This window comes from Dendropsophus ebraccatus, chromosome 13 (assembly GCF_027789765.1).
Source record: "Dendropsophus ebraccatus isolate aDenEbr1 chromosome 13, aDenEbr1.pat, whole genome shotgun sequence".
NCBI classification, from domain to species: domain Eukaryota; kingdom Metazoa; phylum Chordata; class Amphibia; order Anura; family Hylidae; genus Dendropsophus; species Dendropsophus ebraccatus.
The window spans coordinates 73318315-73332767 of NC_091466.1; the positions used below are offsets into that span (position 1 = coordinate 73318315).

The window sequence follows — 14453 nt, forward strand, 5'->3', positions numbered from 1 at the left end:
TAATTAATCACATTCCTGATCTTGCACGGTAAACGGTGCAAGCGTGAAAAAATCCAAAAGTGAAAAATTGCGCATTTTTGGTCGCATCAAATCCAGTAAAATTGTAATAAAAAGAGATCAAAAAGTCGTATCTGCGCAATCAAGGTACCGATAGAAAGTAAACATCATGGCGCAAAAAATGACACCTCATACAGCCCCATAGACCAAAGGATAAAAGCGCTATAAGCCGGGGAATGGAGCGATTTTAAGGAACATATATTTGTTAACAATGGTTTGAATTTTTTTTACAAATCATCACATAATATAAAAGGCACGGCGACGTTCTCATCACGCGGCCTACAGCACAGAGTGGAACTTGCTGTACTGCTAATGTGCAGGTTTCCAGACAACCTTAGAGCTTTATCCAAGTTCAGCAGCCCCCACTAATCAAATGCCGATCGTTCGGGTTCGGATCGACTTGAACCCGGTTCGCTCATCTCTATACGTTTTTCATTTGCAGGGACGGGGCATATAAGGATATGTATGAGAAGTGTGCGAAATTAAGCTTAATAGACATTTTTTACGTGATTGGTTCCCTTTAAGGGGTTAAGTAGTGTTTGGCGGGTTTTATTAATCATTTTTTCCTTCTGCAATTTTCAATATGCTCCAGTCCAGTTTTAGGTTATATGGAAACAAAAAACACAGAAGCCAATGTGGGACATTTACATGCCGAGATGTCATGGTGCGTTCACACAGATTTATCTGACAGATTTTTTTTTTTAAGACAACACAGAAACGGTCATAAAAGGAAAGAAAAAGATTTTTCCTGGCTTTGGCTTCTGTCAGATAAATCTCTGTGTGTAAACGCACCAGTACATGTGGATCTTGCTGTAGACTAGACCAGTTGCATTCCACTGTTAAACTGGGATGAAATCTAATTTAGTCATACACTTTTTACTTGTGTTATATACTACACACTTGGGAGGAAAGCAGCCTAAACATCAAGGAAGACAACACCTCAAAAGCTCTACACCTTCAACAGCAGTCAGTACTCATTCCGACAAAACGCATATCTGTATTAAGACGTAAGCCACACCCTAATCCTTCTTTTTCGGAAGATTTCGGTAGCCTCTCTACACAAGATCGTTGGCTAGTTAACTGGCTTTCTTCTAATGTGCCAAGGACCTTTTTGAGGAGTCCTTACACCTTGAATAAAATTTATGAAAACGAACGATTTCAACTAAAACCACAGTCTGTGAGGTGAACTTTATTAGCGAACGATGGTTTTACTTGACTGACGACAGACTATTAGTTTGAAAACAAGTCAGCTGTACTGAAAATTTTCAGATGATAGTTGGATTAATGGTACGTTTACACGGATCGATTATCGTTTGAATTTTCGCAATAACGATGGCATTTGAGCGATAATCGGCTCGTGTAAACACAACAAATGTTCAAGTGACGAGCGAGTAATCGTTCATTGTGATCTTTCAACATGTTCTCAAATAGTCGTTGGTCGTTCGCTGAAAATTCGCAGATCGCTTAGTGTAAAGTCTTTCACAGATTCACCCTATATGTTTGAGATGGGCTTAAAACGATCGCAATAACGATTTTTCCAAACTATATATCGTTCCATTCAAATGCTGATCATTATAGAAAACACATTGTTACTTCGAAATCGTTAATCGTTCGATTGGGCAAATTATCGCTCCATGTATACGCACCATAAAGATCATTTCTTAAACACTGATCGTTTACAAACGATATTTCAGGAAAGAATATTCTCAGAACATTCCCAGAAAGATCATCATTCTCCATACAATGTCGTTGATATTGTATGGGCAATGTGAACAAACTTATTAGCCAATAAGGCTATGGCTGTGTCTATGAAAAGATTGTTCTATAGAGGATTGTTTGTTCAGCCAGCAACCTGCTTTTATCTAATGTGTTTGGCCACCTTTAGGCTAGGGTAACATGGCACCCAATGTAAGTGAATGGTGTCTCATTAAGACTTGATGGATTTTTGGTTGCATGCAACTTTGCCTCAATAGACCTCAATGCAAGTTGCGTGCGACTGCGACTTTGTAAACAGGTGAGACACAACTAAAGTTGTTTTACTAGCAAATGAGACAAAATACTTTGGTTACATGAATTGGATGAGACTTAATCGTCCCATGTAATAGAGCCCTATTATCTGGATTATTATATAATTTGAATTTAAACAATAATCTTCCTGTGTAACTGCAGGCAACAATCGAAAAATAGTTTTGTGTTGTTGATCTAGATCTGACCCTAAAATCATCGCTAATTGTTCGCTGTTGTTCCGCATTCGTTCAGTTCGTTCCTTGCTGGGATCAGACGGAGTAAACGATCTTCGTTACGATTGTTCTGTATAATATGGTGAACAGGTAATCATTTAGGGTATCATTAATTGTTATGACCAGAATCGTAGTGTAACCCCAGATTTACTCTGGTCATTTACAAAGTCACCCACCCCTGCTGATTTTGGCAGAATTGAGTGGTGATCTAATGTGTACAGGATCTACCCAAGTCATTTATCAGCCTCACCATTGTCTATCTTTACTATTTATTCTGGATAAAAGTAGATGATAATCAAGGATGTGTACAATGAGCCTTACTGTTACCACGATGGTTAAGCTGCTATCAATGTGCTCTTTAATCGCTATTAGCTGTACTGGGGCCAGTGTAAAAAAAAATAAAAATAAACTTACCTACCCTGATTCTACACAACTCATGTTGCTACTTCTTCTGGTCCCCCCTGCTAGTCTCTTCTCTCTGCTTCTGAGACGAGATGTCTCGGCAGGTCTTGTGGTCAGTGATAGGCTGAGGGTAGGTCTTGTTTCGATGTCTCAGAAGCAAGGAGAAGAAATAAGCAGTGGGGAAGGATTTGTAGGGGAATGGGTATGCATGTTTTTCTTAATTTATAAATTACAGCACAAGAAAAAAAAAAAACTGGGATACCCGTTTGAAAGTTAAATAAGCTATTGGTCTTGTTGTTATTACTTTTTTCTTTGTTTTTTTTTCATTGTGATAAACAATTGTTAACTAACAGAAATAAGACTCTGGAGTTCAGCGAGTTATAGAGCAACATGATGAAGTAAAATGCAGGTAGCGTACCTTTGCAATCCTGCTGCAGTGCAGTCTGAGTTCAGCTCAGCAGGTGCGATGATAGTTTGGTCTCATTTCCATTGCCCTGTGGACCATTAATGGGTGTAGCTTTGGTATCTTCTAGTAGGTGGTATTGAATAAGGAGACAAAAAGGTGCCTTTTAGACATCAGGGAGTCTTTTGAGCCAAAGAAAAATAAATAGTACATATAAATCATTGCAAGGGGAAAAGCAAGTCTGAGGTATTTATCCCATTTGCTTTTATACTTGTTCTACAACTAAAGACCTTCTGACCTTATGCAGAGGTTCAACTGGAGGAAAATAAGGAGGAACTTGCTCCTTGTACAGCAGTGTTTGCATTAACTTAGGTTGATTCCTCACTGTGTGCAAAATCCCATCATGTTACAAAAGTCTTCTGTAACGGAGGTATTCAGGGTCGCAGACAAAATTCCAGTGTTTTCCTGACACCTGTTTTTATTGTGACTGCCAATATTAAAGGCATTCATTCATCAATCCAAAGTGGCCTTTAAACCAGCTACGGGGATGCTGGCTAATACTGGAGAGATGAGCTCTGCTCATACCAAAGGAAAAAAAATATATGTGTATATCCACAGTTTTCATTTAAAATAACTTGCAAAATATTCTGATTATTTCTCAGTCCAGGTTGGATACAGTTGTGCTTTGTAAATGGAAAAGAAATAAAAAAAAAAACGAGGGGAAAATGCAAAACGAAAACACAAAAATGAAGGTAGGGATCAGAAGTGTCAGGTAGAAGATAGGGTGATCCAGATCATTTGCTTTAGCAGTCTCCCCAGTCCTCTGCAGTTGGGGAGTGAGTGGCCCGAGCTGGGGAAGGCCCCTCCCAGTCATCCTCATCAAAGCCATGAAACGTGGACGTGTCGCTTTCTGACGTGGATCCGAACAAATCCTCTGCGTTGTGCATCTCCTCTTTTCTGCTTTCTCTTCCCAAATGAGCTGACATGTATGATGAATATATCAGCACAAGGGTTAAGTAACATACAGTTATCTATGCATATTAACTAGCACAGCCACACCACCGAGACATAAAAGAAAGCAAAAAAAAATAAATATACAAGCATTCATAACCTTTGATTAAATTAAACTATTCCAGTACACAGTTTGGCAGCAAAAGGGTTATTGTGTTTATACAAGTCCATTTACTTTCCAAAAACACCAAGCAAATCGATTCCGGCAACAAGTTTGTATGTATACCGCTTATACACCCAGCTCAGCAAGTCTAATGCTGTATTTGCTCACTCATCCATGCACAAACAGAGCTAATCCATATAGGATAGCCTGGAAGGAATCTAATTTAATAAAAGACACAGCAGAATAGGAAGCCTTATACATTGACTATAGGTCAACAAAAGATGATGCTAAAATACTGATTGTCTGTCCTGGTTGTGGCTACTAACCACTAATTACAACGACTATTAAAATCAGTGAGTGTGGCTTCTTACATGGCAACAATTCACAAAAAAACTGTTCATCCATTAGATGCGGATATGCTATTTTGGTGTTGACTATAAGCTTTTAAAGTTGCATTCACATTTCCTGTATGCACCTATGTTTTTGTTTTAAATTTAGTTTGCGGAGTTATCCCAACATTTAAAGAACTAAAATTCTTTTATATTTGTTTTTCTAAACTAATTCTAATGAAAAACTGGATAAGCTGCTAACAGTAACTGTTATTAAAGGGGTATTCCGCCTCGCTACAAAAGCTACTCAGTCACCAGCTAGGCTGTTTATGTAACTCAAGGTGCTACACCGGCACAGTGTCCCTGTCAATTAAAAAAAAAAAAATCACACAGACATGTCATACATTTTGATCAGTTACTTTCTGGATGTTCAGATCCCGACTGGTCATTAGATCAGTCCATATTAACGGACCGTGCACTGAAGGTGTGAATGCCACCTTATACTGCAGGAGACTGTTTCCCTATGGAGACAATCTCCTTCAGCAAAGCAGAGAGTAGTGCACTTATGACAATTGGGGAAGGTCTGACCACTGACCATACAAAACTTTTAATATGTCTTTACGTATATGCATATCGTAGATGTTACCCTCTAAACCAGCACTGATCCAACTACTATATAATATACCTCATCCTCCCTGTAATTCCTGTTGCAGCACCAACTTTCCACTGGAGCTGGACTAGCAGCTCACATATTAAGGCTATGTTCACACTATGTAAAAAAAATGGCCGTATTTCATAACGGCGTCCTTTGTTGTGTAAACAACAGCCATTGATTCTACAAAATGTGAACATAGCCTTAGGGTATGTTCACACTGAGTAAAATCACCGGAATGCCGCCTGCCTCAGTGTCCTCCCAGTATCTCTATGGGAAGGCTCGCGCCTCAGCTTCCATTGTTCTTTGTTCAGAGATATGAACATACCCTAAAAGGGGTATTCTGTGATGGAAGGACACATTTAGCTTTAATTAAAGGGGTTATCCAGCGCTACAAAAACATGGCCACTTTCCCCCTACCGTTGTCTCCAGATTGGGTGGGGTTTTGAAACTCAGTTCCATTGAAGTAAATGGAGCTTAATTGCAAACCGCACCTGAACTGGAGACAACAGTAGGGGTAAAAGTGGCCATTTTTTTGTAGCGCTGGATAACCCCTTTAAAGTTGTAACCCTATTCTTTGTAAGGGGAATCTGGAATACAACTTTAAAAGATGGAAGTTTCTGCTATTTGTGGATAAGCGTTTTCTCTTTGAAATGTTATGCACAACTATCAAGCATGTTGGATAGCCTATAAAAACCAAGCTACATTGTTAGTTTTGAATTATTTCTGTAAATGCAGGACTACACAATGCACTTACCTTCCTGTGGTTGTTCATGTAAGAAGAAAAGCATGGACTAACACAAGAGGTCTCTGGGCACTCATGCTGGATGTACACAGTCTACCAAGAACTCTTGCGTTAGTCAAGCGCAGTATTTATATTGTTCTATCAATTTATTTTTACACCAATAGTCAATGCACAGTCAGCTATCTTCTGGGTATGTATTTAGGCTACACTGATAGTTATCCTGAGTAAAAATGTAATGATGGAATTATACATAGAATAAGTGGCTTAAATAGAGGGGATGCCTCTTAACAGAGCGAAATTCAATTTTTAGAATTCTAAGATTAGTCTTATCTTTAAAGCGCACCTCCAGTGGGGGGAAAAACACACAAAGCTCTTAATTCCTAAAGTGCAGTATTCTAAATAGCACTCTTACCTTTAATATGTACCAGCCATTTTAGTGAGGGAAAAGAATTTGACATGTTTTGATCACGTTTTGTTGTGTGTACAAACCCTTAATGGATTGCTAGAAGCAGAGGGGTGCTGCTTAGCCCGATTCTGTGCACATGGCAGGAGACCATCCTGTAGACTGTCTATAGACGGCCATCTCAGTCATGCAGATAGCGCTAAGGAAGAATGCGCTTAGGGTACACTTCTCCCACCTATATCTAGGTATCAGTGGGGGGAGGCTCTGCACTGAAACCCCAATGTATCAAAACTTTTGAAATGTCAATAGTTTTTTTGAATGGACCGTTCCAAATTAAAGTCTGTGTTCTGTGCTGAAGGTCTCAAAGTGTATTACAACTCTGCTTTAATCTTGATAGCCTGCTCTTATACTGGAGAGAAGCTGCAAGACAGTGTGGCTACAAAAGTGCTGCTGTGATCATATGTTTAACTAGCAGATTTCTTTCACAGACACACACAGCCCACAATTGGTTTCGTTAAGATATTCAAGTTATTTTACCTCTATTTCCCTTTCTCTTGGTCTGTAGGAAGTAAGGGACTGCAGTAATTCAAGTCTCCTATAAGTAATACAGCACTCTTTTTTTTTAAAAACTCTTGAATCAATATTTTAAGGTGTGTATCTCAACAGGTTTTAAGTAAATCACTTGAGGTACGCTTTAATACTTAGAAACTGCTATTATCCGTCCAAATCTGTAATCGCTTATAGTGAACAACTACGTAATTTGGGATTAGTGGCATAAACATCACCATGATTTCCAAACATAAATTACCAAACCCAAACTTGCCGTATCAAGTTCAAAATACATAAGTCTCAACAATGAGACTTGTAGAAAAGGCATTTCACTTGTTCAGTTATTGTCCATGGATCATGCCATGCATGTATTGATGATCCTCAGTTCATGCAATAATTAATATTCATATTCAAACTCATCAAGAACGGATTCAAAGCAGAAAGAGGAATGACCTACCAGAGCGTCCACAGTCTGCACAGGATACAAGTTCTTCTGGTTGTCCACTTTTCTTGTTTATGGTTGAGTCTCCGAGGCAAAAATCACAGTAGTTATTGGAAAGTATAGCACCATCTGTTCCTTTGCGAGCTACAAAAACATTAAGATGGAAGTAGTAAATTGCATGAAACTTTTTGTTACTTTGCTGTATGTCATGTAGATCCCCAACTACACTTCCTGGTGACAAATTATCAACTTCACTTCTGAATCAATTTTTTTCTGAATCAATCTGCCCCTTCTAATGATAATCAATAGAGTGGTCTGGATTGGTGCTATGGGGGCTGGGCAGTGCTCCTGTCTGTCTTACCAGACCGAGGAGTTAAAGAGGATGTACCATCAGGTACATCCTCTTTAATCTGACCCACGGATAGATCGGCGCCGCCACGGGAAAGCCGGTGCCGCAGTCCGTTTTTTTGAACCGCGCCCGGCTCCAGTGTACGGCGCCATTCTATCCACGGGTATCAGGCTGGGGCTTTGAAGCACAGGAGGTGGGTCGGGCCGCCCCCAGTGGGAGGGAATTCCCTCCCCTCTATGACGCAGCTCCATTAGGAAGCCGACTGCAGTACTTGGCTATCCTTGGAAATAGATCCATTCATTTGAGAGGACAAAGAACCTCAGTTGTTGTGATCAGTGGGGATCTGAGCTATTTGCTAGTCATCATCCCATGGACAAGAAATAACTAATAATTTAGGGACACAATCAATCCTTTAATGATAGCTATACAGGGCTGAATTCTTTTTTTCTCCATTTTAATAAGTTAGTAGGCTAGGGATATTTCCTGTTGTTTCCAATGCCAACTAACTGGGTTTTCACAGGTTTGTAAAGACTCTAATGCATAAGGCGGCTGTAGGAGGTTAAACACCTGTATATAAAGACAAGTAAAAGGTTGTACCACTGTTTTGTATATACAGATATAACTTATACTAAAGTGATAAGTAACTTTACAAATACATTTGGTCATTTTTTTTCCGGTTGCTTTGGGAACAACTTACTGGAGAACCTGTAATGCAGTTTTCTGGCTAGTTTCTGCATTCTTAGAAAATCATTTAGTAGATTGCATGGGAGAATTCTGAGGATTTGAGCTGAGTCGTATGTAAAACTGTGAAATGCTGAATAACAATAAAACCTAAGGGGACATTAACACGTACTGTTATTAGGGATGATGTGCAACAGAATAAACAAATTCTGAATGATGACGATGGGAACTCTAAAGTGTGTACATCATGTGCACATCATCCATAATACGGCACGTGTGAATGCTCCCTTATACTGCCTAACTCACTAAAACAATGATAAAGCAAGGTGACTGCAAACAAACAAGGTATACAAAGGTAAATGTAAACCCTATAGCTAATGTAGTGTATTTTGTCATTGTCCACCAAACAGTGATGATTTTTTTTTTGTTTGTTTCTGTTACATAGCATTTCTAGCTACCATATTAAGCCACTCAATAGTTTAAACGCAGTCAGCATATCTCTGATGAGTCTGCTGTGTCATAAAACAATCTCATACTGCCCCCTTAAGGGAGTTTGCTGCCAAAGCAGAAGAATCACAGCTGAGTATTTACCATAGTCTACTATATAAACCATTTAGAAATGTGCAATTCACACAGCTGCAGCTATTTCCTACATCATTCAGGTTATACACTGGCAATGATTTGGGATTTAGAAAAATCCTGTTTGCAGTACGCAGCCAAAACCCATCCTTAGGGCACACTGTGGTTCCCTGGGTAAAACAGCTGCATTAAAAACCACAGATAAAAAGGTTTTAATGAACAGTACAATTCCACAACTATCTTCTCCTAAGCGTCTATGATGTGTTCTAAAATACAAAAATACTTAGCTCACATAAATTAATCAGCATCTAGTGTTATTATAATTCTAGTCATAGGAATACTTTTTTACAGTAGAAAGATCAACTTTTAAGCAGGTTACCTATACATTAACCCTTTAACGACCGTGGGCATACATTTACGCCCCCGCTGCCTGGGCCTTAACGCAGGAGGGCGTAAATGTACACTCTGCCGGGGTCGCGGGCTCAGGAGCTAAGCTTGCTCCACAGCCGGTGAGGACTGGCTGGCATAGCAGTGATCAGTGTGTTCAATCTAACATATCTAAGGGACACTTAAAAAAGTGTAAAAAAAAAAAAAAAAAAAAAAATCAATAAAAGTTTTCAAAAATGGCCCCATAGCCCCTCCCCCCAATAACAGTGAAAATCACCCCCCCTTCCCATTTTATACATAACACATAAAATAATAGTTAATTAACACATAATATAACGTAGCGTGTGTAATTGTCCTATCTATTATAATAAAACAATATTGTTCCCGCACAGCGAACAGCATGATCAAAGAGCAGTAAAAAAAAAAATTTTTTTAATTACATTTTATGTTTAAAAAAAAAATTAATAAAAAACGATCAATACATTTGATCTAGAAAAAAATGTTACTAATAAAAATAATTCCCCATATGACTCCGTAGGTGAAAAAATAAATGCGCTATAAGAGTCACAATACGGCAAAAAAGTTTTAACTGCTAATAAAAATAGTAAGACGTTAGAAAACCTATGTAAACCTGCATATCGCTGTGTTCAGACTGACCTATAGAATAAAGAAAAAATTTCAGTTATACCGTAAAGTGCATTACGTATACATGGAACCCCCAAAATTTGCGGATTTGCATTTTTTGACCCAAATTCACCCATAAATGATATTTTGAGGGTTCTGTCATTCATTATATGGCAGATTGAAAGATGCCATTACAAAGTACACCTGCTCCTGTACAAGCCCTCACATGGCGCTGTAAGTGGAAAAATAAAAGTTATGGGTCATGGAAGGTGAGGATGAAAAAAACGAAACCGCAAAAGTGACAATTGGCCCGATCCTTAAGGGGTTACAAGTAAGAAGAAGAAAAAAGGTTTTGCGGTTGACCAAGTGCAGTAAGCTGTTCAGAAATGCTGCTAAGCTGAGGTGTTTTTTTGTTTTTTTTTTAAAGCAAATGTACTATCTTATAAGTGATTCTCTCCCCATGCACCGAGGGTAGGGGATAGGATATCACGACACAGAAGATTGGGGGGGATGGAGATCCTGGTGGTGTGGTCTATTTTTCAAAGCACCGTCCGGTTTCCACCCTTGACACCAGTTTCTTGAGGTGCGGCGCCTCCTGTGTCGTGATATCCTATCCCCTCCCCTCGGTGATACAAGCCTGTGCCAACAGGGGTTTCTAGGAAAGCGATCTGCAAATGCCATTCAGATTTTTTACATTGACTTCTATGGGCGAGTCAGTTATACAGATGCGGATCATAGACTACATGTCTATTTTTTATTTGGACAGGACTTTCTGGAAATATAGAACCTATTGCAATCCCCAGGTTTTCTTTTTTTTGTTCTGTATAATGTCTGTAATTATGGATTTGTAATTACTGACAGTATACGTATAGAAAGATACGATAGGCAGCATTTCAGGCTTGCGTACTTCCTATGGGCAGCCACAACAGCGCAGCGTGTTCTTACCAGACTTGGTATTTGTAGAAGCTTAGCAAAAACTATGGGCCAAATCGCGACTCAAAGGCACCATCACAGGGTTCCAGTAATGAACTCCTATCATCAGCTTGTTTCTCTACACAGCAGGAGCGTTAAGTATTTCAACTTTAAATGCCTTACTGCAAAGAACTGAGATGTGCGAGAGATGTCAATCTCTCCCGCTGTACACGTTTTCTCTATAATCGGAGGGCGATGAAACAGTAAATGGACTCGGGAGTTTTCTCACATTCTTATTATTCACTTAACATAAACATTTAGGGAGAAACTTCAGAAGAGATGATCGGTTTCTCCTTTTTTTTAGTCTCCAGGAATGATATATCACTTTCTATATTTGGAGCTTTGAGTGGTTTGTATGCAATGCAGATTGCTTTGGATATAAAGAATCAGCCCTAAGAGATGTCTCAATGTATTATGCATTTCAAGCCAGGCTTCCTATGGCTTGCATGGTGTCCAATTTGTGCCTAGAAGGAATCATGCTGATTTCCTTCTCCGGCTGATAGGCCCCCAGCCTGTACTAGTCTGGCATGCTGTCATGGCAACCGGCACCCGTGGATGCTGCCACCTGTCATTATTTTGTCTGTCGTGTAAACCATTTCAGGCAGCCATTCTGAATCTGCTGATAAACCTCAACCTTCCATAAAAAGAGAATTCAGCAAAAACAAAAGGAAGGTTTCAGTCTCGACTTCTACTGTGGACGTACAGATTTAGGGTCTTTGCTTTGAGTACCCCCTCCCCCCAATGGGCCATAATGTAACTGGTATAGTATTCAGTACAAAGGTGAGGGTATATTCGAAGAGTGTAAGACATTAGGCACCCAGTTACAGGTAGAAAAGTTATGATTTTTGATTCAAATCGTCCACAAGAAATGACGACTGATAATGCTGCATTTACACGGAATGAGTACCGTGCAAACTTTTGCGATAACAATCGCATTTGAGCGATAATCGTTCCGTGTAAACACAGCAAACGATCAAGCAATAATCGACAAATCGTTCATTTTGGTCATGTTCTCAAATGGTCGTTGGTTAATTTGCAGATCGCTTCGTGTAAACATTCTTTCAAAGATTCACCCTAGGTGAAAGATGGGCTTAAGCGATCTTAAAAACGATCACAATAACGATTTTTTTCTGTCTAAACGCTGATCATTATAAAAACCAAATTGTTGCTTCAAGATTGTTAAACAATCGATTGGTCGAATTATCGCTCCCTGTAAACGCAGCATTAGCCAGAACAATAAAACAGAAGACGGCTGAGGTGAATAACCTTGAATATCTCTTTTCAATGACACCTGTCAGGAGGTGGGATATATATATATATATATATATATATATATATATATATATATATATATGGAAGCCGAATGAATGGGGAAATGTAAGGCTCTGAAAAAACAAGGGCCAAATTGTGACTGGTATATAATGATAGATGGGTATGTCCCAGTATGCAGTACTTCAAGGAAGGACATCTGGATGTAAAGTCCTATCTAACTATAGTTAGAGATGATCGAACTTTGGGAATTGTAAGGTTCGATTGAACTCGAACCTTCATCATTTGATTCCCACTGCCTTCCCGTTCCGTGGTAGGGTAGAGACAGCCCAAGTACCACCTGGAAAACAGGGATACAGCCTATTACCTAGGCTGTATCACTGTTTTCCAGGCGGTACTCAGGCTGTCTCCACCTTTCCCACTTAACGGGAAGGCAGCGGGAATCAAATGGTCAGATGTGATCAACCACACACTAACAAATTTTTGTTAATCATTAGATCGTGGCCTGCATATACCCCGAAAGATTATCACTTAAATTTGAATGATATAACTGTTTTTCGTTCAATAATATTTCAGTGTAATAGAGCCCTTAGACCGCTAAGGGAGTATAAACCCTTCCTTTCATAAAAATTGTGATAAGGCATGCTAAATAATTTTTTTTTTACAATTTTACTGTAGAATTACTGTATTTTCCGGCGTATAAGACAACCCCCAATTTTTCCAGTTAAAATATAGAGTTTGGGATATACTCGCCGTATAAGACTTCCCTTCTTCCAACGCACACCAAATAAAAATTAATAAAAACACATCAGAGAGCAGCGAGATCTGAGAGGCAGAGAAGGAGGTACAGTAATACCAGCAGAATACAAGATGGGGCCAGACTGGTGAAAGAGGGGTGTTTTTCTGGGCACAGCACCACTCTACCGTATCTTTTTTCCATACCCGGACGCCTGCAGCTTGCTCTGCCCTTCACGCAGCTGCTGTATACGGTGGGGATGTGGCAGTTTTGTACCTCCCCCCACCGTATGTGGCGACTGCAGAGTCTCCAGTCCGGTTCTGAAGTTTTATCAGCACCTGGCATATAAGGTGAACCCTGACTTTTAAGAATATTAAAAGTAGTTAAAAAGTAGGGTTATACGCAGGAAAATACTGTATTTTCCTGTTTAGCAATATACCTTGTTGTTACAAAGTATAGTTGGTCCCACAAAAAAACAAGCTCTTAGATGGAAAAATAAACGTTATGGTTCTTAAAAGTGGATGTAAATTAAAAATGCAAATCAGTAGAGATGAGTGAACTTTGCTTTATCTCTGCAATCCGCTCACCAGCCTACTTCCATTTAACTCCTTGCCGCTGCGTGCTGCGCCTCCCCGGCTGGTGGGAAAGGCTGGATCAAGTCCTTACCCCAGTTTCCCAGGACTGGATCCAGGTTTTTCCATCACCCAGGGAGGAGTGGCATTCAGTTATAAGGCAGCAGCTGGAGAGAGGATTGCAGAGATAACAAAGCACATCACTTCGCTATTACTGTAAATGCCCTCTCTCTTGAAGGGTTAACAGACTAAAAGATTAGAAATAAGCACAACTGGAGCATGATTGTTTGATTGCTTTTACATTTAATTACGGTGGCTGAAGACGTTGAATGCAGCCCTAGGGAGTCCTGGAAACTGGTTTCCTGGACTCTAGAGATGCATCCAACTTCTTCAGCCACTCACAGTCAATTGCCGAACAATCGGACTCATGTCTATAAAAGATTTGTTGTTAAAGTCTTGAGGTGAAAAATAACAGGACAACTTTAGAGGTCTTCTACACTCTGAACAGGTCAGAACTGTGTTGGCTGAACAGGGGAGGACCTGCACTACAATTTGTTACTATGTTTTATTGGCATCATTGATGTTTAACCCCTTAAGGACAGAGCCCAAAAGGGGTTGGCCACTTTATAGTAAAATAGTTTAGTATACAGTATTAGTAAGTGTGCTCAATGTATATACTGACAGCAGCTACCTGTGTACGTCAAAGGGCTAAAATCAGACTCCTTTCCTCCAGGCTGGGCTGCCCTGCTCTGTTTTATTTTTGTCCATAAAATGGCCGATATAGAGGAGCATGTGGCTGTGCCCCGCCCCCCAGTGTCCACCACTGAGCCTGTATATGTCGAAAGAGGACACAGGGGGCGGAGCATGGTCACATGCTCCTCCATGTCAGGCATTTTATGGACAGAAACAAAAAAGAGCAGGGCAGCCCAGCCTGGATGAGGGGAGTCT

At 39.8% G+C, this 14453-nt stretch overlaps 1 protein-coding gene across 9 annotated transcripts in view; it reads right to left on the reverse strand.

Annotated features, from left to right (window-relative positions):
- Positions 1-14453, reverse strand: part of DPF3 (double PHD fingers 3) — a 182157-nt gene that overhangs the window by 23733 nt on the left and 143971 nt on the right. For 5 of the 9 annotated variants that reach the window (XM_069950997.1, XM_069951002.1, XM_069951003.1 and 2 more), the window contains one exon: positions 7352-7480. In XM_069950997.1, coding sequence (XP_069807098.1) covers positions 7352-7480 — 129 coding nt within the window. Of the gene's footprint in view, positions 1-3117; positions 4082-7351; positions 7481-14453 lie in introns of those variants that run through there. The other 4 variants (XM_069951000.1, XM_069950999.1, XM_069951005.1 and 1 more) reach the window with 3 other exon arrangements.